A 26,535-nucleotide genomic window follows, 5' to 3' on the forward strand; every position below is an offset into this window, starting at 1 on the left:
TCCAAGTTTTGTTGGAGCTGGTCACACGAACATGTGATAATGTATTCCAGGGTTGCAAGTACTGGACAACACTGGGCAATCACAAAAATGTCTTTTTAACATCAAATTGCGTAAATAACAGTACACGAAAATTACCACACAGGAAATAGCAAATTCTAAGGGAGATGGACAAGATTTTAAAATAAGTCAAAAAATATTTTACAAAATGTAAACATATAAAAAGATATGTATAGCCCTATTTGTTTTACCCCTGTGGACTAATTTTTAGCGTCACACATCATTGCATTCAGTCACAATGGTTAATTGTGTAAGGAAAGAGGACATTTCAAAAATTTGCACCTGAGCCCATAGCAGTCAGGTTTTCTTTAACAAATGCATGTATAGACCTGGCCTTCTGTATTGTTTGAGTGTGGAATCCTATGGACTCATGCAACTTTTAACAGAGTTTTAAAGAGCCTCTTTTTTTTACATAATGAACCATTGTGACTGAACGTAATGAACATGTGTTGCTATAATTTGTTCCATAGGTGTAAAACAAATAAGGCTACACATGTCAATTGCATTTTGTTAAATATTTTGCGATTTATTTTTAAAAGTATTTAGGGGGGAACTTATAAATTGTGCACCATGTATAATGTCCTCATCTACTCAACATCATTTCATTACGTTTTGTTACCTGGAGAGATTTAATCATGTCTCACTTCCTTTTTCAACCAAATCGGTGGTAATAACTCTTGTAGTGAGGATCAACATTTAACCACAAATTGTCTCAGGCAAAACTCACTTCCTGGGAACCAAATACCACACAAGGTCATTTTTATGTAACTCATTGACCCATTTGTGTTATATACTGCCTCTAGCTATAATGACATCCTTGTGATCTGGTCAACTCATTAACAGATACAAACCTCAGGAGGGATTCAATTTTTGATAAATTCTCTCCAGGAAGTGAAACCTAATGTCACCAAAGTACTTTTCCAACAGGGCTTACGTCCATCCTCGCATGCAGATTACTTTTCTCAAACCTTGGCTTTCTGGTTTCTGGTACACTTGGGACTTCCGAGTCCCACACTTTCTTAGTTCCACCTCCATTGTTCTGCTTTGTCGTTGCCGTGGTACCAGAATCAATAGCATCCTGCGATTCGTCGTCTTCTAGATCTTCCTCACTAAAGTTTGACAGAATTGTTTTTAACCGTATAAATTTGGTCTCATGGAAAAGAAATCGACTTTTACGCACATTTTGCTGATGTTGAATCGATATCATTATATCGGCTGCATCTTTCTCAATTAGTTTTATCAAACTATTCTTATATTGTCTCACCTCCTGTGTTATTTGATCAACACTCTGGTCAAAGTCCCTACCTTGCTGTTTGAGCTTCTCCAAGTTATTATCGAGTTTAAGTTTCATTTCTTGAATTTTGTTCATCCTTTGTCTTCTCACTTTATTCTGCTCTTCCGTCGGTCCTGCAGAATGTGGAGGGGATGACACCACTTGATCTTGCTGATCTGGTTGTCTCGCTTCTCTTACCTGCTGAGCCAAATTTCGAATTATTATGTTTGTCTTCAGGCCGTCAACACCCCTATTTGGTAACTGGGTAGGTTGGAAGCACACAGGACAGTTGACGCTTGTCTTGTTTCCTTGCGAATTTACCCATTCTTGCAGACAAGCTTTGCAGAAATAGTGGCTGCAACTGAGGTCTTTTGGCTCATCCAGTTCTTCCGTACAGATAGCACACATAAGTTCCTCCCTCATTGATTCTAAGATGCTTGATGCTGAAGTCTGCAATGAATGTAATATTATTGAAATTAAAACAAAGAATTCTTCATTGATTATTTTCATTTTATCTCTATTACGGGACGTACAAAAATAAAAGACAAAAAATCAGCAAAAATGTGGTGAAGCAATAAAAGGCAAAGCCTGAGATTACATAACAGACAGAAAAATGAACACCAACAAACATACCAAATATACATGTGTACATGTACATGCTCCAAGGGACGGGTCACTTTGATATGAAATTGATACAGAAGCAAGGCTGAGACTTTCCAAGTACAAGTGGCTTTGGGTGAGTTATGGATTTATGGGGGTCATCGGGCGAGAACATAATAAATCAAAACCAGGCCCATGCACAGTTGCACACAAGCCTAGTTTTCAATTGCTTCAAATAGGTTGTTATTCAACACAGCAGTTCACAAACCACAAGTTGTGCTTGCTTTTTATTACATTGGTGCAGTCCAAATCAGTCCTCTCAGGTAAAAATGGGGTTATGGACAAAAATAAAATTTCAAATGCCCAAATTTGTAGCAATATTAATCCTTCAAAAGGGAAGAAGCAAATCGCAAATTTTGGCAACATATTATATATCATATATCAGTACACAAAATTTTGAATTGGTTGACCCAAAAAATGTTTAACCAGCATCGATTCGCTGACCCCAATTTCCCTCCTAGCTATGCCACTGAGCAGTAGCTGGGGGCTACTTTGTCTTTGGATATGCTATTTTCCTAACCAGCCCATCCGACAGAGAGACACACAGAAATAATGCCACTCCTGTATAACTAGTGGTGGCTTTCCGACCATAAAAATACCATTCACCAAATTTGTAACCTTTGTCTTCTATTTGACCTTTTAGGCCACCATTACCCTTATTATTTCAGTCTATTTTAGCACTGAATCATGTTATAAAGTGGTCCAGGTATGTACAACAAATACAGCTACACATACTTTTTTACATTTTGTAAAATATTCTTTAGATTTATTTCAAAACATGTTAGGAAGTTGTGGATCCTATATCTGCAAATACTGCATTGCTTGCAAAGGCTTACCTTGTTAACATTAGATGCCTGCATGGATGGAGATGTGTCCCGCTGAGGAAGACTGCCTGATTGCAGCCTCCTATTAATAGTGTGGTTGCTTGAAGCACCTGTAACAGGTGATGAAGGCAGATGAGTCCGACTTGCTCCAGGTCTTGCTTGATTAGACGCCTGCATGGATGGAGATGTGCTCCGCTGAGGTAGACTGCTTGATTGCAGCTTCCTTTTAGTTTGGTTACTTGAAGAAACTGTAACAGATGCGGGCAGGTGAGTCTGACTTGCTCCAGGCCTTGTTTGATTAGACGCCTGCATGTATGGAGAAGTGACCCTCTGAGGAAGACTGCTAGCACTACTTGACTGCAGCTTCTTAGTTTGGCTGCTTGAAGCACTTGTAACAGGTGATGCGGACAGATGAGTCTGACTTGCTCCAGGCCTTGCTTGATTAGACACCAGCATGTATGGAGATGTATCCTGCTGAGGAAGACTGCTAACACTGCCTGATTGCAGCATCCTATTAGTTTGGCTGCTTGAAGCACTTGTAACGGGTGATGCCTGCAGCTGAGTCCGACTTGCTCCAGGCCTTGCTTGATTAGATGCCTGCATGGATGGAGATGTGTTCCGCTGAGGCAGACTGCTAACACTGCTTGATTGCAGCTTCCTATTAGTTCCGTTGCTTGATGAAACTGTAACAGGTGATGCCGGAAGATGGGTCTGACTTGCTCCAGGCCTTGCTTGATTCTTCATCATGGTTTTTTGTGCATTAGTCGCAGGAGGTGTAGATGACATATTTCCTGGCATTTGACTTACAGTGGCAGGAGCTGTCGATTTAGCTTTGCTGGATTGAGTTCTTGGTTGATTCTGATTGGTTACACCAGATATATTTTGCCGTAACCCTTGACTAACAGCAAAAGAAGTGGTTGTGTTAGCTTTGCTTGATCGAGTTCCTGTTTTTTTTTCTGATTTGTACGAGCAAATCTATCTAGCCATTGACTAATTAAATCAAAAGGATCCGTTGTGTCAGCTTTGCTTGATTGAATTCCTGATTGATTTTGACTCGTACGAGAGGATGTCACACCAAATGTATTCTGTAGCCTTTGATCAACAGAGGGAGAAGTGGTTGAGTTAGCTTTACTCGATTGAGTTCCCGATTTATTATTATTTGTACGAGGAGGCACCTCAACACTTCTATTTTGTAGCCTTGATCCAACCACGGGAGAAGCTGTTGAGTTACATCTACTTGCATGGGTTCCTGATTTATTCTGATTTGTCCAAGGGGATGTCACAACAAATTCATTTTGTAACCTTTGACCTTGATTTTGAACAGTGGCAGGTCTTGAGTTCACTTTCCTTGACTGCATCCTTCTCGAGTAATTCTGATGACATTGTGCAATGGTGGCAGCAGCAGCTTTATCTTGGCTTGAATTGACAGTGGCAGTAGCTGCTACAGATGTTGCTGGTTTCATGTCTTTACGCATCACATTTGACACCAATCCATCCTTTTTAAATGTCTCTAGGTGCTAGACAGAAAAAAAAGAAAAATGTTTAAAGATGCTCTACAGCACGACACACAAATGGTTAACACTTTTAAATACAAACCTGTGTGTGTTTGCAGCCAACCAAGGACATTGTGTATTGCTATCTAACCGCGGACGTGTGTATCATCATGTTTTCATCGCCTAACCGTGGACTAAAATGGTGGATATTTTAAAATATAAATAAATAAATAAATAATATTAAACAGAGGTATGTCCAGGCACCTACCCCCCCCACATCTAAAAAACAGAAATACATTAAAACATGTTCAGAAACAGTGAAAATGGTTACATTGGCCATCGTTATGTACCCAATTTCTGACTCCAAGGCTAAGGGGGAACCCCTTCTGGCTCCCCTAGAATAACCACCATAAAAATATTGGCTGCCCAATTTGGATGTGAGTGAAGCAAGCTGAATAAATTTATTGATCGGGTCCCCCTTCAAATAGTTGGCTCAGCACCTGTATACAAAACATGCACTGTGCTAGAGCAGTGCTTGGCAACAATGATGCCAGCGCTGTGCCTTAGGCTCCAAATTGGGTTACTCGGTAAGCGCTTGCTGCTTGCTACTCAGAAAACCATGCCGCTATTTGCTTAAAATTGGGTTACTTTTGCAAGTGTCAGGTTACGACGGTAATTTAGCAATATCTTCCTTTCAAATTATGAAGGTTTTGAGTCTCTGAAGCTCCATATTGCAATGGGTTTTGTAATCATTTATTGATCAATCAGTAACTTCAAATTGACACCTGAAGTTTTATTAGTCAAGTGCTTTTTTCTGGCCAATTGGGCGATTTATGTTCTACATTTGGGTAAAACCGCACAATTACATCTGGTTTTAGCTGCTTTTTTGGAGTTTTAACAAAATTGTGCTACTTGAAAGTCATTCAATGTGGCGCGCCTTGGCACTGAAAAGTTTTGGCAACACTGCTTGACAAAACGTAAGGTACCGTACTTACAGTTTTGTTTAATCCTCTGTCTTTTTCTCTCAGATTACTCTTGAATTTTTTAAGGGCCTGCGGCTCATAGTCAGAAGATTTTCTTCTCTTCACACTACATTTGTTTGGTGTCACAGGCGGAGCAACTCCTGTCGTGTTACTGCTAGATGGACTACTTTGGTTGATACTTGTAAGAAATGTCCCAATTGCTTTAGTAAGTACAGAACTGGTCTCCTCATTGCTTGAAGGAATTACTGAGATAGTTGCTGGTGGTCTTGATTCGCGTGGCTGTAAAAGGATACGTGCAAAGACGGGTTTAAATTTAAGGCAAAATTATAAATATTGGAGCAATTCAATGAATTCAAAACTTGGAATATGAGAATGTTTGAGTGATGGGTGATGGGTCTCCATGAATATCATTGTGTTTTTAAAATTCGCCAGCGAAGTGCTACGTGTAATCCGATTATCACTATAACAACTGGATCACGCTTTTTTGAGTCCTGAATCATGATCGGAATGATCACAACACAAAGTCTATGACATGTATCAATTCCAAAAGGAGCGTGATCCAGTTACCAAGGAGTTATGTAACCACTTCGCTGGCAAATAGAAATTGACTATACCGACTTTAAAGGTGGTAAACTGGTAGAGAATAAAAGAATCACTCCTAGCATAGACAGGTTAGACAGATAGGTTCAGGGCTGGATTTACCTTTTTGGGGGCCCTGGGCCAGGCCAAAATTTGGAGGCCCCCAAACGCACCGTGAGGTAGGCATGTGCACTCAAGTGGCCAAGTTCTTAGATTTTACCAAGACATACACGCAAAGCGGGTGAAAAAATTTGAATTTTATATTATTTTAGACCAAATTGAAGCTGAATTTTGCTACATTACAGGCCAAATTTTTCAATTTTGGCCCAAAACATGGTGTTTTTTCAGCTAAAATGGAGGAAGCACACTGCACAGGGCAATTTTGGGGGCCCGGGCCCATCTGGCCCTATGGTAAATCCGGCCCTGGATAGGTTAGACAGTTCTAAGGGATTGGGACTGGAATGGGACTTATAAATTAAACTTTATGGGAGCAGCAAGGGAGCAGGAGTTACACTTTGATCAGCTCATTATAATCAGCGGGCCCTATAACATCGCGGATTAATATCAATATATTTTATTGTAGAATTGTCTTGTGACATCTCACCATAAGTATTACAAATTATTAATTGAAGTCATATACTTTGTCAACTTTCTTTAACACGCAAAATATAGACCCGGCAGAACAACAATATCATTCGTAACGTGGGTCTACTTTTCGGCGTAGTAGTAAGTCTAATAATTCCCGCTGATTACGAGCTGATCAAAGTATAGGTCATTTTGTCCACTACTCATTCCCATTCATACTGACAATAACTTTAGGCAGGATTTGAACTGACAACCTTCTTCATCTGACTCATATAGCTCAGTTTGTAGAGCATCGGTCCGGTGATCAAAACGTCCCAGGTTCAAATCCTAGATGGTCAGTGAAATTTATGCACCGGTTGTCAATTATGTATGTGGAGACTTGTGTTAAAAAATCTTTCTCATATTTTATGCATGTTAGCTCATGTTTAACTGGGATATTCTATGAAAATTAATTGCCAAAGCTATATCGAATATGGATATTTCATAACCTCGTTAATAAACGTGATGCTTGCGATCCAATCATATTTTGTTATTTGTGAAAACGCGAGCGCAAATCGAGGTCATTAATATCTCACAAAATCTCTTAATAAACCACAAAATGCGTAATTGTTCCAATATCCAATGCGTTCCAATGCGTAATTGGTACAATACGGCGCACGCGGAGGTCAATTGTGTGCGTCCAACAAACTGCGCGTGCGCTGGCTGTCATATTTGGATTGTGCCCTACCATTTTTAAACAGATTCTGACACACACTTTTGTTATTGGTCGTCTTGTTTTAGCCTGATCGATTTTGGGAAAGGGAAGATGTAAAAATTGTTTATATTTACCAACTTTTGAGGAAACTTTTGTGTTATTTTGTAAAGTTCAAAGTGACGGTTATGAATGAGGTTAATAACTTTGCATCGGTAATATGTCTGGCATTGTGAAAAATCTAAACATTTTGCTTTGGACCTCGGAATATGTTTAGATTTTTCACAATGCCCTCCAAATAACCGATGCGCAGTTATTAACCTCTTTGAAAAAGTTCGGAAAGAAGTGGGCCATAGTATTAAAACATATCTTATCCTATAATTTGTTGGTTCAAAATGATTGGGTTGGTATGTTTTTTAGGGTTGATTAGATTACATTTTAATTCATACAAGCATTTTGTATGCCTACATATAATAGTAATATTAGGGATGCCCACTCTCAATACAGTTTCCACTAGAACGATTTTTCATTTACTGTGTGCGTGCACTCACACACGTATTGTCTATGGAGAAACTGATCGATACAAGAAATCCCAGGCATGTTAAATGGCGTACATACTTGTTTTGATCCAAATGTAGGCCTATATCAGGGTGTTTCAAAGAAATTCCTGATTCCACCAGAAAACATTCACCAAACTTTTTCCTGTTTGGTCAGTAAATAGAGAGGACCTTCCTGCATGAAGAGATCAACTTTTTTAATGAAAAATTTAATGAGATGAGAACTACAACAGGTTGAAGTGACACCATTCCGTGCATCAGGTGTTCAAACGCAATTATCTCCGAATTTGGAGTGAATCAGACAAGCAAACTTACATACTCATAAAATTTAACTATTTATGAAGACAAAATGTGTAGGATGTTAAGAAATTTAAGAATGTTTAAGCCTACATGGCCCATCTCAAATCATGCACTTCCCGTGCACTTCTCACTACCATGTCCATTTCATAGGGAGTATAAAACCGGGGACCATCATGGCTTCCATGCACACAGTGTATTGCTCAATGTAGTAAAGATAACCTTTGAGTTGGAGCAAATTTCTCAAAATTGGTAGTGATTAATGTTACCAAACTTATGCCATGATGAAATATAATAATTTTTGAAGATAAAATGTGCTGACCTTAAAAGATTGAACAATGTTTAAGACTACCGCTTTTCATTTGAAATAATGCACTTATTGTTCATCTCCTCTATGGAGATATTTTCCATGGCGGCCATCTGTGATCATGCTTGAGGTTTCAACAAACAAACCATGGGTTTTGAGGTCTTATAGTTTTTGTTGTATGTCAACAAAATCGATTAAATTTTCAGGATGATCTTATTTTCATGTTGTTATAAGCAAATATAATGTTCCAGATAAGATAGTTAATAAATACATTAAGAAAAAGTACCTTAAAGTTGCACTTTCTGTTAGTATTCCTTTTGGACTTTAACTTTTTAACATGTTCTAGCAGCCCTATATAAAACCGTGACACTCGAAAGGCCATATCTCTGGAATGAAACGTCCGATTAAGATTATTTAAACGCCAAAATGTTTCTTTCATCAATTCCCATCCCATAAGTTAGGTCTGAATCAATTTAAAAGTACTTCAATTTTTAGTGGACATGCCTAGTAATATGGTGGGGCACATTTGTGTTACAAGCACCAGTTTTGATCAGTTGTCCTCCTTTTCACTTAAAATTGATTCATGTCTAAAACTATACATCTCACACCAATTACCAATATACATTTTGGAAAGCTTATGTTCCAAGGAACCAACTATGTAAAATTAAGTTGGTATAAAGGGTGTGTAAGAAAATATATAGGGTGATATCATCAAAAAACCTTTTATTTTACTAGTAGATTGATAATTTATTGCATTTGCTACTGATATTAAATACCTCAAAAGGAATCAGGCCACACTATGAGCTCCAATAAAATGTATAGTTTTGCTTTGTTATATTTGACCAAAGTGGTGATACAGGGTGTGAAAAAATAAGAATAAGAAAGTTCATGGACCAAATGTTTGTTATATTTTTGAAAATATTTTCTTTAGAGTATATCCTACATTTATTTTAACTGCATATTTGGATTCCTGTGGTAAAGTGCTTTCCAAAAATGTATACTTTTCCTATCTTAGGGTGTATGATTCTCAAGATACAACAATTTAAAGCCAAAACGCATGTTGTGACCGAAAATCTTGGCATTTGTGTGTAGTGAAAAAGGAAAAATTGTGGGTCTTGAGTCTTGACTTACAGTTCTCAGTGAGTACTGAATACTTGTAAACATGAAATAGATCAAACTAATAGTTGAATATGAATAATGAATTATGAACAAGCTTTGATTTCAGATATGATTTGCATGCCTAGCACAGAATTTGGGAATGATAAAATTCAAAATTCAAAAAGATATGTTGGCTAAACATTTCTCATAGAGATGGCACATACTCCTCTACTGCTTATCCTCTACTGCTTGTCCTCCAGGTTGGTCCTCGTTAACATTTTAATATTTTTTACTAATTAAATAAACGATCATTTCAAATTATGAGACATTATGTGACATGATCAAGGGGACAGAGTCACATGTCAGCAATTTTCAATTAGAAGTTTTTTACATCATTTTCTGGCAGTTTACGAATGCTACGAGTTATGAGCAATTTATCAATGGCTGAAAACAATATAAAACAAAAGAATTTGAACACTGTTTTTGCCAATATCTCAAAAACAATATTAGTGACATCCAACTCATTCCCCTTGATCATGTCACATATTTGAAAAATAGAATGATCAAGCTGTATAATGAGCCCAAACTTTATGCAATTGGACAGAGAAAAATGGAACGCCTCCCACTATTTTGGGGTCCCACCATATGAAACATGACCGTATGTGTTCCTTCCCAAAAAAACTTCCAGTATTTATCCGGCCTATTACCTCTCTGCGCTTCTCAGCCTTTGATATCTTGCCTTGCTCCAATGTGGAACCATGTGATGATTCATTTCTGGTGGCTGCTCCTTCCATGTTCAGTGATCTCTGGTAGACCTGATGAGTCTTATTACCTGTTTTCTGTGAATAGAAGCCAAGAAGAAAATTGTTTTTAAGAGGTTTCAAATTTAGTGTTACATATTTCAAACTCACGGCATGAGTTGGTGTTAACTTGATGGACTAATGGTGAAACATTTTGAAAGAATATCCAAAAATTCATATCATAATTCCAAAACCTTCTCGTCTGATTTCTTAATCAGAAATTGTGTTTAAAATATGAAATAAATTACTGCTTGAAAAATCATATACATATGTATGTGACAATCCATAACAAACCCACTAGTGTAAAGATGAAATCTACCAAAAAAACGCGTTGACAACGTAAAGAAATCAGCAAGTTTAAAAAACCCACCTCGGCTCACTTTTTGAAACTTGGTCCCATTTGTAAAAGGTACTGATTTAAACTTTATCATATTTACATCAATTTAAAACATTTCCAGAAGTGTTATGTATCTTTAATGTGCAGATGCGATATTAATTTGTAAGCTTTCTGGAACGACCTGAACGGTTATTATCTTGTTCTTGCATGATAAGCCAATATCTTTTTGTGTTTTGTTTTATAATATCATGATTAATGATTGAATTAAACGAATAACAAGTAGGCTTGTTTGTAATCTTGTTGGAAACACTGTATTCTGTTGAAATAAAATAAAAACACTGATTTGCTGTTGGTGTTCAAATGGGACCAAGTTTCAAAAAGTGAGCGAGGTGGGTTTTTTAAACTTGCTGATTTCTGTCACGTTGTCAACGCTTTTTTTGGTAGATTTCTTTTCTTTTTATGAATGTAGCCAAGCAGCTCCAAGCTTGGAAAGTCAGGTTATGAAGTGCACCATAAAACGAATAAAACGAAAAATGGATGTTTGAAGTTGCCATTCTTGATTCATGACAATAAATAATTAAACAAAACTTTATCAGTCGTTTATTTTTAAAACTTGCTCGTCACGCGTGACTGTAATGTTCAGAGGCGTACACAATGATCAATAAACATTTTAATATATTTTAATTATTCAAGGCTACGTAAATATGTAAATAAAATGTAAACATGAACAACACACACCCAATGTTGACAATGCCAGAGAGACACACATAGAGTAAATCCGATTTAGGCCTACTTCATGTCGGAACTGGTAAATGCGCATATATTTAAGCCTATACTACGAAAGCGTCTAAATGCCCCAGATAATCGTGTTTTAATGTTGGTGGTTCTTTGTAGCCCTGCGGGCAATATACTTGGCTATCCGAATTTAGCGGTTTGTGGTTCTTTGTAGCCCTTCGGGGCAACCTAGTTGAATATTCCTATTAAGCGGCGGTTGTCGGCGATCTTTCGTGGTTTGTGGTTTTCATAAAGCCCTGCACTCTATCGGGAGCTAATTTATAGTTTAAGCTTGTTGAATATCCATATTTCGTGGTTTGTGGATCTTTGTAGCCCTGTGGGGCAATCTAGTTGCATATCCAAATTTCGCGTTTTGTGGTTCTTTATAGCCCTAGTTGGTATCAATATTAAGCGGCAGTTGTTGTTGATCTTTCGCGGTTTGTGGTTCTTTATAATCCGTCGGTCGCAACACATAGTGGCGTACGTGAAGGACAAAATATGTTTCCGATCAAAACATTTTTGAAGGATATACTACTAGTAACAGAGTCGATACTCCTCCACTGTTATCTCTCAGTGGCCCAATTCCATTTGTAATTAATGTTGAAGGTTCAAACTATTAAACTGTATCTTTAAAAGTTAACAAGGATTAACTATTATAGGATAATAGCTAGCTCTAAACCTATACGCCACTATGTTAAACGGAAAATTTTGAAAATCACTCTACGCCACTATGTGTTGCGACCGACGAATCGAATAATCGATAGGCCTGCGGGCAATCTAATTGGATATCCCAATTTCGGGGTTTGTGGCTCTTTGTAGCCCAGCGGGGCAATATAGTTGAATATCGTGGTTTGTGGTTTTAATTTCCCTCATCAAGCCCTGCCCTCTATCGGGAGCTAGTTTATAGTCTAAGCTTGTTGGATCTCCGTATTTCGCGGTTTGTGATTCTTTATAATCGATAGGCCTCGCGGGCAATCTAGTCTTTCGCGGTTTGTGGTTCTTTGTAATCTTTTCGTGTTTTGTGGTTTTAATTTCCCTCATCAAGTCCTGCTCTCTATCGGGAGCTAATTTGTAGTTTAAGCTTGTTGGATATCCATATTTAAGTGGTTTGTGGTTCTTTGAAGCCCTGTGGGGCAATAGTTCCATATCCAAATTTCGCGGGCAATCTACTTGGATATCAATATTGAGCGGCAGTTGTTGGCGATCTTTCGCGGTTTGTGGTCTTAATTTGTTGGATATCCATATAATCGATATGCCTGCGGGCAATCTGGTTGGATATCCAAATTTCGCGGTTTGTAGTTCTTTGTAGCCCTAGGGCAAATCTAGTTGGATGCCCCTATTAAGCGGCGGTTGTCGGCGATCTTTCGCGGTTTGTGATTTTCATTCCCCGTATTAAGTCCTGCCCTTCAGCCCTGCGGGGAAATCTAGTTGGATATCAATATTCAGCGGCAGTTGTTGGCGATCTTTCGCGGTTTGTGATTTTCATTTATAATATTTATATCAAATATAATTTCAGTCTGAGCTGTGAACAGAGCCACTGACAAATAAATAATAAATAATAAATAAATTTCGGTGTTTTAAATGACGAAGATGCCATGATAGTCAGGCATGGTGATAGCATCTGGATGGTGAAAGTAGGCCCAAGGTCTAGGCCTAAATGTGAATAAAAAATCAAACATGTTTGTTTGATGAAAAAAATAATAATCATCACAATAGCAATGGATGTTCGAAATGGTGTTATTCTTGATTTACGACAATAAATTGATTAATAAAACATTAAAAAAAAGTGGTGGGAAGTTTCGAACTTGAGCAAAAATTCATAACTGGATTAGAAGTCCATGGCCTTAACCACTTCGCCATGCGGGGGCGTCCCGTTATTACGATGTGTGAAAGTGGAGTATTTATTAATATGAATATATGCTGTGGTCCGGAAAGAATAAAAGAATTGTGAAAAACTTGATTTTTTTGGCGAATGGGGTCCAGAATTTGTATGTAGGGTATCCAGGAAAATGCCTGGGTATATTTGAAAGTGAATCTGAAAAATTAGTGCGACAGTGACAGCCATGTATGGCTGTAGCAGTGTCGAAAGATTGTGGATATCAGAATGATTAGCTATGATTTGCCACTAATTTTGGCTATGAAATACCGCGTGAAATAAAGCAAGAATGTTTGTTTATTATCAAACAATCGGATTGACTGTAAGATTCGTGTAACTTTTTGAAATAAAGAGTTATTAAAATATGACACTTTGGACAGTAAATACGATTTAGCATGGTTTTAGATATATTTTGTACCCAGCGAAAAATATCATAGAACAATAGCGTTTTGTTCCGTGTAAATATAGTCTCGCGGTGCATCTGTTTATTCTTCTTTATCAGTCGTTTTTGTTAAAACTTGCTGGTCAAGCTACCGCGTGACTCTAATTTTGAGTTTCTGAGCGCCACTAAAGGGATGAGCATGCCTCAGTCATTGTATGGCAACTGACGTCAGGCGCGTAGCAAGCGGGGGGACAGGGTGGACGAAGTCCATGGCCCCGAGGGCTCAGGGGCCCCGAGCACAAAAGCGGAAATTAAATAAGGGCTGATAATGGAGAGCAAGGCCGGATAACCCGGATTTTTACACCATTGGGACAGATGGGCTCGGGTCCAAGGCAATTTGGGCCCCAAAATTTTTGGGGCCCCAAAATTGCCTCATGCATGTTTCCTTTAACCCCAATAACAGCTTGTTTTATGGTCAAAATACGGCAAAATTGTAAAATTTTTCGGCGCTTCGTGCGCATTCAAAAAATTGAACAAAATATGTTAGCCCCCCCCCCCCCCTTGTCCCCCTTTAGTTAAACCAAAACTTGGCCACTGACTTAAATGCACATGTCTTCCTCGGCACGTGAGTTCGGGGCCTCCAAATTTTAGCCTGGACCAGGGCCCCATAAGGTAGGCTAAATACAGCCCTGGTTAAAAGGACCCGTACTGCTCCTTGTCCATGGGCCCCTGATGCTCTTGCTACGCCCCTGGCTGACATATCGAAAGCGGAATAAAAAATAAAATAAATGTAGATATTTATATAGCGCTTTATGCCGTAAACAGCCTCAAAGCGCTTTACATTTATTCCGCCGTCATTAGAATATGTTGGAACCACGTTTGCAGCCTACAAGTGGCGCAGGGTCCATCAGTACAACGACTGTGACTACCCCTAACAGCTTCCCATTGCACCTGGGTGGGGTGAGGCAAGCGAGGTAAAGCGCCTTGCCCAAGGGCGCAACACGGTGGTGGGACGGGGAATCGAACCCACGCACGTCAACAAGCTCTCGGATTATGAGTCCAAGGCCGTAACCACTGAGCCACCAAATAAATGTAAAGGGCTTTGATACACGGGAAAGGTATTGTTTAAATGCCAAGATTAATTTATTTTAAAAAAATTTGTGTGAAATGGGCTGAAAATAAAAGAAAATGCTTAAGTGTTGACACAAAAATTTGGCATTTCAGCCCTTGCACTTCCCCGGGGCACTTCCTTGCAAATGTTGATCTGTTTTTGAGACTTTTTTTACATAGTCCAATTTGGGAACTAAGTTTACCTGCCCCAACATGACTTTCTCTCCCCTCCCCCCATGACATAAATCACAGGTTCGCCACTGCTCTCTCTCTCTCTCTCTCTCTTTAAGTTTGTTCAGCTTATAATTGGTGGAAAAAATAAGACTCACAACATTGTGTACTGATATATAATGGCGTGCAAGCAGTACGTTGGGCGCAGCACTTATGCTAGTTGCATAAATGTGTGGCTGGTGTGTGGAAGTGTGAATTTACATGAGCATAAGCTGGGACTTTATTAACGTGCACGCTGGGCATTAACAAAAACCAAATAACTTCACAATTATACATGTAGGCCGAACAAATTGTACCTTTGTTGCATTTAAATTGGTTACCTCATTATGTCGATTGTGATCAGCATGCTGTGAACTTGTGGAACTTGCTCTATGTGTATCGTTTGACGCAGTAGATGAAGGCAAAGGAGCCGTCTTTGCCTCTGGTTGGTTTCTTCGTTCTTCGCTACTTCTCTGGAAGGGCATTGAAGCCATATCTCGCAAAGATCGGGAAGAATTTAAAAAATACTCAAGACCCTCACATCCTGGAATATCTTTTAAAGTTTCTCTTAATACTGGCGGCATATTTCTTGGCGGTGTTAGAGCCTCTCTTGCTCTTTTCCTCAGATTTTCAAATGATGAGTGTAATTCCTGTATGATAAAGGGATATAAAAGCACATCAGATTAAAAAAGCCAGCTTAAATCAACTGAACACAATCAGTACAAATAAAAGATGACGAGCAACAAGTATGATAAATAATATTTAATTATGGGATTCGAGACAAAGCTCACAAAAGCTCTAACCTATATACTTGTTAAAACCCTCAGATTTCTCGTCCCCTGTCTCAACGTTTTCTAGAGTTGGTCCATTTGTTGGTTCTTTTTCAATTTTCAAGTGTAACTTTTGATTTTAAAGCACCAGCAAAAGGCAGCAATTCATTATTATGATAAAAAAAGTTAATTCAGCAACATGCATATCTTTTTGTACAGAACCTTCAAACAAATACTTGATCGCTTTCCAAGAATGTGTCAAAAAAAGGATTGCAACTGCTAGTCGATTTTGCATTGCAATAAAAATGAAAGGAAAAAAAACAGCTCATGCACACAGGCATCAATTCATAAAAATCCTCCAGACGAGAATCAGAAATTCCGGGGGGCGGGCGCTAGGGTGCATCAAACGCCCCTCATGTGAACCGAATTTTTTCTACCTAGTCTTAAAATATGCCATTAGTCGAAATAATAACCTACGCAAAATTTTAATTCAATCGGACGTCGTCTTCTGGGTCCACCGTGAGCCTAAACTTAAAAGTTAAAGTTAAACAAGGTTTAACTGCATGAAGTTTACTAGCAGTGCTTGCTTAATTCTCTTCTGTCTGCACTCTTTTAAGTACTGAAGAGTGTACAATGTAAATGAAACCATCTCTTCAGTTAGGTCCCAGAGATGTTGCTTCATTGTGTTTTGAGACACTGCAGCATTTACATGTTCACATGCCATAGGTGCTTGTACAGGTAAGGCCATTCTGTGGTCAGCAACAACACTACAAGTCAATCCACCTTGAGGTGTATATGGTCACGTGTTTTGAACTCGCCACCCTTAGCGTTACATCACAAATATTATGAATTTTTACACCAATCAAGTTTCAAATTAGAATATCTCCACAACTATCAACCCTAAACTAGCAAAAGTATACATTTTTGGAAAGCTGAAGGCAAAAGCAATTTAAATATACACATTTCAACTCACTGTACAGGGTGACCTTGAAGTTATACAGGGTGGAATAAAAAAAAATCCAAATAAAAAATGGGTCATTTAATGCATTGCTTATTACTAACTTGCAGTTATAAACTGAAAGTAAACAACATTGATTTGGTTAGAGGTTAGGGGGAGCCTACTGACTCTGGACATGATGGATTGCTGATCACTACTCAGAATCATCATACACAGTTCAACAATCTTGTCATCTCTTGTGAGATCCACCTTCAAGGAGGATCTTATAAATCTTTAGGTTGTCAAGCAGTAGGCCCCTACAGGTAAAAGATGCATGCCCAACCTGGCTGCGTAAGCGTAAATTATATGACAACAGAAATTTTGAATATATATGAACTGGCAAATTCTAATCCTTTGCCCACACACCGGCTTATGTACTGTAACCTAATCTTAAGTATATAGGCCTATATATTAAATGGCAGCAATGTCTGATTTAAAATGTTGATACATAGAGCAGCTATTAAGTTTTTGTAACTGTCATGTCCCAACAGGTATCACATCCTTATAATATGATTTTTTGGGACTGAAAAAGGACCCAACATTCCCCAAAATACTCAAATCCAGAAGTAAAGCACATGGCAGCTATTATTTTGTACCGAAAATCTGTGTATTAGAATAGCTGCCTTATGTCTATTGTGCTGCATAAGTGCAGGATATCACGCCCAAAGTTTAGGCTCACGGTGGACCCAGAAGACGACATCTGAATGAATTTAAATTTGGTAACCATATGGGTGTTTCCACAGTAATGAGACCCCTTTTGGTTATTTTTCTTTTTTTCCTATTTACTTTCAGATTTTAATTATGGCCATTGTTAATCTTCATGAGTAAGGAGATAGCGAGCAAAAATTCAATATCCTACCTCAATTTTGAAAAATTTGTCCATGTAAACCCTATGGGGAAAATTAGTAACGGTTGTAACATATTTGTTGTATTGGGTCGCATTTTTTAAGTTGGTACCGTACCCCATTGGTGCACATTTGGAAATTTGGTTGAAATCACCTCCTTTTGCACCTTTTTGGTTATATCTCAAATGTAGTTCAAGAAAAGTATGTAAACCCATACATTTCTGGAAAGCTTATGTTTCAAGGATTGCCAATACATTAGTTAGCATTTGAATATACAGGGTGATCGATAGGTAATATAGGGTGTAACAAAATAATTTCACACAAAAAGTTGAATAGTATTATGCCAGTCTCATCATTTCCCAGTATGTAGTAACTGAAATTCATTTTTATTTTAAGAAAGTACAGAGTTTGCTCTTTCCAAAAATACAACATTTGTATCAATTGATTATCTGTACGATCACTATACAGGGTGTGCAAAAAAGCGAACATAATATATTATATGATAATGTAATCCCACTGAAGTAGCTCAATATCCTAAGATGACTGACTAAAATCTCAGTTTTGATGTTGGATTATGATAGTTTGAAAACAGAATGTGCTCATATGACATGAAACTCTGATAAAATGATTGCTTATTATACAGGGTGTGCCAAATTTTACCATAGACTCTGTGAAATGCTATTCTTGAGTGGCCAAATTCCCAGCAGAAATGTTGACAGTTAAATCTACCGCTTGAATTCTTGTTATATTTGCATTGTTTATAGAATTCAAGTCAATTCCACAGATTTCCTGTGTATTACAAATGAATAGAACATTATAGGGTGTGTCAAAATTATACATTTACTGACTAAATATAGCTTGCATGTTATGGCCTACATGTATGTACAAAGCATGACGGCGATGTTCAAGTACACTTTACCTAAAGACAGAGAATCAAGAATGAATATATATATTCATATGTAGGCCTACATGACATGTACTACATGCAATTGTTGAATCACTTTCACCATCTAGCAATGCTATCAATGTTTCATACAGGGTGATGATAATTGGCAAAAGTGTGCTCTGTTGCGACATACATCTACTCCTAATGAGAATGTGTACAATGTATGTACTTTTGACTTCATGAAAATCTTTCACTATAGGCCTAGTACATGTATATAAAGTATAAGGAAATACTACAGAGTATAATTATATCTGTGTGATCAGCATTGGACAACAAGAACTCATCTCTATTTTGAGTCAAAGTAACAGCACTGTAGAATAGATCAAGCTTGCATACAGTACAATTGCATAGTTTCTTCCATTCTTTGACTAATCAGGAGTAATTAAGTGATGGCTATAATTAATTAAAGCCCCTGATTAATGGAAATGGTTGTGATTCTTTTGAAGAAATTAATATTCTTTCATAAAGGTTTTGTTTGAATTCCTGTTATGCCTTAAAACATATTTTACAAAGAAAAAACTTGTAACACGCACAGTCACCCATAGGAAATGTGCATACCCTCACACCCACCACCCTCACACCCACCACATCCACCCCTGACTAATTAGAGTTAATTAGCTGTTGTAATTAATTGGATTACAGGATCTATTTTTTTGTTTGTGGTACTTTTAGACAAATAAATAGGCTCTCATATAAGCCCAAATGTGCATCCCTGCTATGCTTAAAACATTTTTTATGAGCGAAACATTCAACACATGTCACCGAAAATGTGACAAATCCACCTTTTTGGGGGTACCAACTTAATATATGCGACCATTGACAGTTCTTGACGCACAAGAGGACGAAAAATGAATAAAAGACCGAGCGTTGAAAAATTGACTATGTATTGTCTTTGGTTTAATTTTCTTAGGTTAACACCATTGATTGCTCCATAATAAACCAGGTGCAGGCACTGTTTGATCCATACTATGGCTAGGAGATGGGTTACAATGTCGTAACGGTTGTAACATGCGTCAATGTTACAACTGTTACAATTTAAGACAAAATGTCATGAAAATAAAAAAATTAACAATATTTCATTTTTTTTCATATTATCCAAGGTGTCATAATAAAGTTGGTTATGAAAATTATGAAATACTCACTTCTATGTAAATATATAGTTCAGGAGATCTCTTGACGCACAAAAGTGGCATATTTCTGTAAGCGTCAATGGTTGACGCCTACGTCAAAATGACATATAACTTACAAAATGAACCAAATAATCACAGTAAGGATTTGTCTTATGATTGTCATAGTTCCTCTTATTATAACAAACCTGGATAAAACGATGAAATATCATTCATTGTTAATGTTTCATAACATTTAATGTTGTAACGGTTGTAACATTTTAACGGTTGTAACATTGACGCACATTGCAACCTTATGACTTTGTACCCACATCCTAACCCTGATATGGATCACAGAGTACCTACACTTGGTTTGTATTGAATGAATCAATAATGTTAACCTAGGAAAACCATAGCACAGACCATACAGGGTCAACTTTTCAAAATACAACCTTGTATCTGTTGTGCGTCAAAAGTCACATGTTACAACCGTTATTGTGTTACAACCGTTATTTTCCCCATAGGGTTTATTTGGACAAAATGTTCAAAATGTAGGTAGGGCATTGAATTTTTGCTCGCTATCTCCTTACTTATAAAGATTAACAATGGCCTAAATTAAACTATGAAAATAAATAAGGAACAAAAATTAGGGCAATAAAACCTAGGGGGGTCTCATTACTGTGGAAACACCCATATAGGTTATTTTTATGACCAATGGCATATTTTAAGACTAGGTACAAAAAAATTGGTTGACATGAGGGGCGTTTGATGAACCCTAGCGGGCGTTCACATAAAATGGTCTATACGCATATGCGTGACCAACAAATAAGTAAAAAGGGTGACGCAGGGGGACGCATTTAGGGTCTAAAAACCGCTGATTTTCAAGAATAGTTTTCTAAAACGGAAAAAATTGCTTGGGTATACGAGTGGATATTCATATGTAGTGGTTTTTGGTAAATTATAAGTCCAAAAAGGTACATTTGTTGCATTTTTACTAGCCAAAAACTCATTAGGGGGTAAATTCTAAAAATTACTTTATGAATTTGCTGGTAGGGTAAAACTCATTTAGGGAGTGTTTAAGAAAAATTTGTGTACACTGTCAGATTTATGTGCCCCCCCCCCACCGGGAGAGAAATTGAGCTTTGTAGGACCCTGTGGTGGATGACCTGTGAAACAAATATGTGTACAATGTATGTAGACATTTTTCCTCTAGTAGTGTACTAATTACCGTACTAACTTTTTTTGTTGTTGAAGTTTTTCATTTTTTCGGCTTTGGAGTGTCCCTACCTAGAGCTAAATGCTAGGATCATTCATGGTTGATTTAAAAAAAATGGTAGGCCTATGTGTTTTGAATAAATTTGTACTCATGTCATACTCTATTTATAATGATTTCAAAATGCATGCAAAATTCAATTTTTTTAAAAATCAACCATGAATGATCCTAGCATTTAGCTCTATGTCCAGGGACTCTCCAAAGCCGAAAAAATAAATAACTTTAAAAAAAATTAATTTCTGAAATTTTTCGAAAATTTGGGGGTAGGACTTTACTCGAAGGTGGGACTATACTCGGGTCAGTACGGTAATTCTTTAATTTAAAAATTGTTTTTAAAACATTACTATTCAGCATTTAACAATGAAACTGTTGTTCATTAATTGATAAATGAAAATGGCAGCTAAGCCTCAAAAAGAAAATTGTTTGATTGGCGTAACCCGACCGACCAGTAGGCCTGACCCCAGACTTTTTTTTAATTTAAAAATCAGGAAATTAAGAAATTTAACAAATCAAAATAAATTTTTAAAAAGAGAAAAAAAGTTCCAATGCCTTTAAAGGAGTATTTCGTGATCCTAGCATCCTCTATTTATGTAATTTTTCATTAGATATCCACGAAAAAAACATATTCCCAAAATTTCAGTTGATTCCGATTTTACGTTCGCGAGTTATGCATGATTATGTGTATTACACTGCTCCATAGACAATGCGTTGTAATTTCGTTCTGGTGCACCAGAACGTAATTCAAATTTCACAATATCTTTGCTAAACAAATTAATCTGCAAGAAATATTTTGTACATAAACATTATGTAGCCAGAGGTTTCCAGTGATATAAAAATCTCAACTTTTTTGAGAAAAGTGGGGGATGAGGCTGTGGGTCACTTAAATTTATGCCCTTTTAATCGAACGCAATTTACAGCTTAAAAAGTATTAAAAAAATATATTTTTTGAGGCCTAAGTTTGACAATTTACCTGAATGTCAATTCTATGATTTGGATTCATGCTGCATTTTAAAATTTATACCTACATTGTAATTTCTACTAAAATGTAGCTTTGCTCCAAAGCCAACCTATTTTCCATCCAATTGAAAAAAAAAAAGAAAAACCATGCCATATGCCCTCTGACACTAATAGTAAGACCAATCGCCTGGCGGCTCGGTGAGTGGACTTTTCGCAGAGTTGGTGGGTTTTGTAGACCAATATCTCAGGTAGACAATGATTTTTACTTCATAGTGGTCCTACTTACTTGTTGGTGACTTTGTAGCTTGCCTATACTGAAGCTTGCCTTCGGCAAGCTCTGTACATGTACATGTACTGCTGGGAGTGGTATTAATTTTTTACAGAATGGTCTAAACCAGGCAGGGATTGGCCTATACATTTCCTTTACTAATACTAGTCACTTGCTTGGGTTTATTTTACTTGAGATCACTGGATCTTCTAAGGTACTACGAGGGCTCTGATCAAGAGCTACTAAAATGTACTGAATACAGTTGAATACGGTAGAGCATCTATCTGTCATTACGAATGGTCCCGGACAAAGATCGCAAGGTCACTAACCTCTATTGTGTCGTCCATTGTTTTCATCAAATCTCCTGCACCTGACATCTGTTTTTTTGCCATATTTGGAATTGTTTAAAAGTTAACTGTGAAAAGAAAGAAAGAAAGATTTTTTTTTTTTTAAAATTCTGCTCTTTATCCCTTTTAAAATCTCAGATGACAGGTCTCACGAGGGCTACTGACGTACAGCAGTTCCTATCAATTTAAATTAGCCAATGTCTCGTGATAATAATGGTATTCTTATCTAGACTTCCTTCACCTATTTGGACACAAATAACGCAATGTAGGTGTTTTGCATCAAAACAAAGTAAACATAATAATTCCTTTAATATGACAAAATTGAAGCTCACATTAATTTCAGTGTCAAACAACCATCTGTGACAGGTTGTTGACAGGTGAATTTAATACGTAGTATTTCTCATTCATTTGGATGAGAACATTTTCAAAATTTTCTCATAATTTTGTCCAATAAAAGGAAATTTGAATATTACTTTACACCGATTTTAAACATGACAATGACATGATATGTGCATTGTGCATCACTGCATGGAGTTAAAATTATGTGTAAAAACTGTAAGCTTACCATTAATGTAGTGTGCACGTTAAAGAACGTCACAGGCTATTCGAAAAGAGCAGGGGATCATCCCGGTCATGTTGACTGTACTTCAAAATACACTCATCTCCTCTAAGTTCCAGAGTAAAAATAAGTACAGCTTGTCTGTACGTGAGTGCTGACAAATACTCATACATATGAGGGAGGCACTTATAAGGAAGAAGAAGAAGAAGAAATGCATAGTATAGAAGACTAGTCACGATTATCGCACTTTCAGTTTCCCACGCGTTTGAACGGGAATTGGATTGCGTACTTTTTCGATGTCTAGTGAGCAAATTTTTCAATATTTTGAGAAAATGATGTCAAATTTTCTATTCTGTATTGTTTGGTAATAATGTCTTTTGCCAATAGTATGTTTAAAGTTGTAATTTTGTGTTTTTGATCGCAAAGATCGGATATTTTCGTTCCCGATTCGAATTCTGGACCCTTCGCAAGGGTGCCGATTTCGGCAGAACTTTGACGATAATTTTGCCTTTTTGGACACTAAAATGCTTTCGATCCTTAATTTTGTTTCAACCGAGTCTTAAATTAGCAAGCACAATACGGTTGGTACCACTTTTATATACATTGATGAAATTTTAAAGATTTTTTTTCAAGTTTATAACCGGCGCAAATCGTTAAGTGTGTATTTCCCATTGACATCCAAAATGGGAAATACGAGTCTGATGGACATAGGAACGGCGTCCATGAGACTCAGCGAGTCTAATAGAAGACCAAACAAGTCTCCAGAAAAATCGACGGTGGTCGGATATTGATCGGCAGGTTGAACGCTCGACAATTACTGTGTGCATGTGTGGTTAGTCACTTCATTTGCAAAGAGCATCGCATCTGGCTCAGCGTGAAGAACATTTAAACAATCACATTCAGATTACCAAACCAAAAATATTGTATTTCTCGTCGACACTGATGATGATGTTGACCCGTGTAATGTTGACCTTTGGTGCAGCGGAGTTTCCCAGGTGACATGCTGTCCGTAAGATTAACCATTTTGATTGGTCCACAAGTTTTTAATTTGTTGGTAAACTTTCTACGAACTTTCTCGCGACATTTCAGGTTTTTCAGAACATAATGTATAATATTTGATTTCAATACAATTTTAATTGTTTAATTCTTTGCCAAAAAGTATTATGTATTATTAGTAACAACTGACCCCGGGCAACTGACAAGCCGAAATAATGAAATAAAAGGAAAGAACCCCCCCCCCCCTTTTGGTTCAAGTTCCTCAGGGAATTAGTCATGGTTAAAATTTATCCTCAAAGTAACAGGTGTAAGTCAGTTCTTCTGTGGCGAACTGGCCATCCCAAACGAAGCGGGGCTTCCTCTGTGGGAATTGGAGTAATAATAAAAAAAAAACCTTTCAAATCGACTGTTATTAAATTAAAGCACTTCAGTCAGTCTTAGTCTATAGTAAGATTATAGATGTACATGTACCAGGCAATTTATTTTTACTTCTATCATGGTAGGTAGGCCTATACCTACCATGCTTCTATTAGATATTTAGGGGGTGTCCACCCCATAGAAAAGTTTTGGGTAGGATGAGTACCCGTGCCCATGGCAGAGAGCAAGATATAAAGAGCTAGGATGTGAACACTCTAAAAATTATTTTACTCAGTGCTGGGAGTAAAGCGTGTTGAGTAGTAAGTTGAGTAAAGATTTAGTCAACAAAGTGCAAATCACGAATTTTCTTATAAAAACTCGCCGAGCAAAGCCGTAAAAATCATGTTGAGTATTAAGCAGTCTACTGTAGTAGACCAGTTTAATTTATCATTCCCTAATCTCTCTGACCTGACCATGGAAAACTCATCATTCCTGTTCCGCTGATTCAACAGCTCAGCTATCCATGAGAAACTGATTTTAAATGGTTTCATGCATGGAAACGTATGAATTGTTTATCAAAAAAAAAAAGGAATGCAGCGCAGTCTACCATGGAGCAATTCCGGGAGAGGGTAATCCCTCATTTGCATGTGCCGCATTCTTATTTAAATTAGATAAGTTATGGGGAGCACTTTGCACCACCAGGTTGGGCAAGTCATAAATGTTTATTTTAGCGTTGTGAAACCAAATAAACTTATTATTTCCCAGTCTTGAAAACATTAATCCTTGATATTGCTTAATGGAACAAATCGCGGAATTAAATCAGCAATAAAAAGAAGTAAATTCTTATTTAGAGCTTAAATTGGAGAAAATGGGAAATATTTGTCGTTGCTCTAAAAATATAAGTTTCAAAATTTTCAAATAAATTTAAAATAAAATGGAGATTTTTAAACAAAATGTTACGGCTCTATTGGGAAAAAAAATCACTTACGATATTATCTACAGTGACCCAGGAAGTAAGAGAAACAAGAAACTTGGCGCCTTAAAGGTCCGTAACCCGATCGACAGCATCATCCCCCGATTTTTTTCATTGTTGATGAGGTTTTGGTATCACATAATAGATACTATTTTTCTCATTACTATCCTGAAATTTGACGCTCCAAGTCGATGTATTTCCGGAGAAATCATGAAACACAGCGGTTTTTACAGGTTACCAGTTTGTAAATACTAAAAATTACTCCGGAATTCTGGGGCAGGGAATTATGAACGATCATCAGTCTCCTCAACAGCTACTTTGGTTTCGCGTCATACACATTCTGTGAAAAAAAGCGAACCACACTAACTGCTGAGGAGACTGTGCGCCGTATTTAATTATAAAACTTCCACGCTTCACGTAGTAGGCTGTTTAGCTCAATTGATTAGCGCGTTTGTACTTACCCGAGAGGTACCCGGTTCAAAACCCGGTACCTGAAGGGTTTTTTTCTCTCCATTTTTAACCCAAACTTTTTTATATTCATTTGAAATGTACATATTGCAAGGGGAAATATATTTTGTTTCCTTTTTTTTCTGAAACGGTACGAAAAAAACAAATATTTTCCGTTCAATACGGGCCGGGCATTGTACGTCATACGAACGCGAATTGTTGTTGTTGCTTGCCTGCCCAGAATGCAATTCACGTATACCAAGGTATTGGATTGCAAATTTGGCTATTTATTCACATTTACGCTGAAAATGCTCTCGTTTTTTCACAAAGCAGCATAAAGGGGGCGATATTTGATATTATTATGTAATTTTAATGACAATCCATATCCAAAACCAATAGAGTTACCCCCCTTTAATAAAATCAAAGAGGTGCGACAACGTCGGTGTAGCTCCATTGAAAGATGGTGGATTTCTCCATTCTGATCCTAAAGTCAAAGCAAACATCCTCAAGTCAACAGACAGTTTACTTCTGTATTTTCCACCGATGACGGGTCTCCTCTTCTCGCCTGAAGTCCAGAACCCCGCCATGGATGATATGATTATATCAGTCTGTCAGAATGGTGTGATTAAGCTTCAGAGGAATCTAAAGCCTTATACTGCCTCGGGACCAGACGGAATACCAACCAAACTCCTAAAAGAGACTGCTGTTGAAGTTTCTCCGGCAGTCAACCTTTTGTGCCAGGCATCAATTCGGCAGGGCAGAGTTCCAACCCAATGGAAGAAGGCGCTGGTTTTTTAAATA

General features: G+C 37.5%; 2 protein-coding genes across 2 annotated transcripts; both read right to left on the reverse strand.

The window, feature by feature from the left end:
- Nucleotides 1-573: 573 nt before the first annotated feature.
- Nucleotides 574-3,600, reverse strand: LOC140168722 (uncharacterized). Its single transcript, XM_072192132.1, has 2 exons — nt 2,827-3,600; nt 574-1,780 (listed from the first exon to the last, which is right to left on the reverse strand). Exons 1-2 carry the CDS (start codon nt 3,598-3,600, stop codon nt 962-964), a joined length of 1,593 nt encoding a protein of 530 aa, XP_072048233.1. The 3' UTR covers nt 574-961.
- An 80-nt stretch (nt 3,601-3,680) lies between these two features.
- LOC140167275 (uncharacterized) lies at nt 3,681-22,459 on the reverse strand. The gene is made up of 5 exons (XM_072190609.1): nt 22,385-22,459; nt 15,235-15,543; nt 10,112-10,243; nt 5,303-5,569; nt 3,681-4,331 (listed from the first exon to the last, which is right to left on the reverse strand). The coding sequence occupies exons 1-5, from the start codon at nt 22,445-22,447 to the stop codon at nt 3,681-3,683; spliced, it is 1,422 nt and encodes a 473-aa protein (XP_072046710.1). The 5' UTR covers nt 22,448-22,459.
- Nucleotides 22,460-26,535: the final 4,076 nt, after the last annotated feature.

The sequence above is a fragment of the Amphiura filiformis genome, chromosome 13 (genome assembly GCF_039555335.1).
Source record: "Amphiura filiformis chromosome 13, Afil_fr2py, whole genome shotgun sequence".
NCBI lineage: Eukaryota > Metazoa > Echinodermata > Ophiuroidea > Amphilepidida > Amphiuridae > Amphiura > Amphiura filiformis.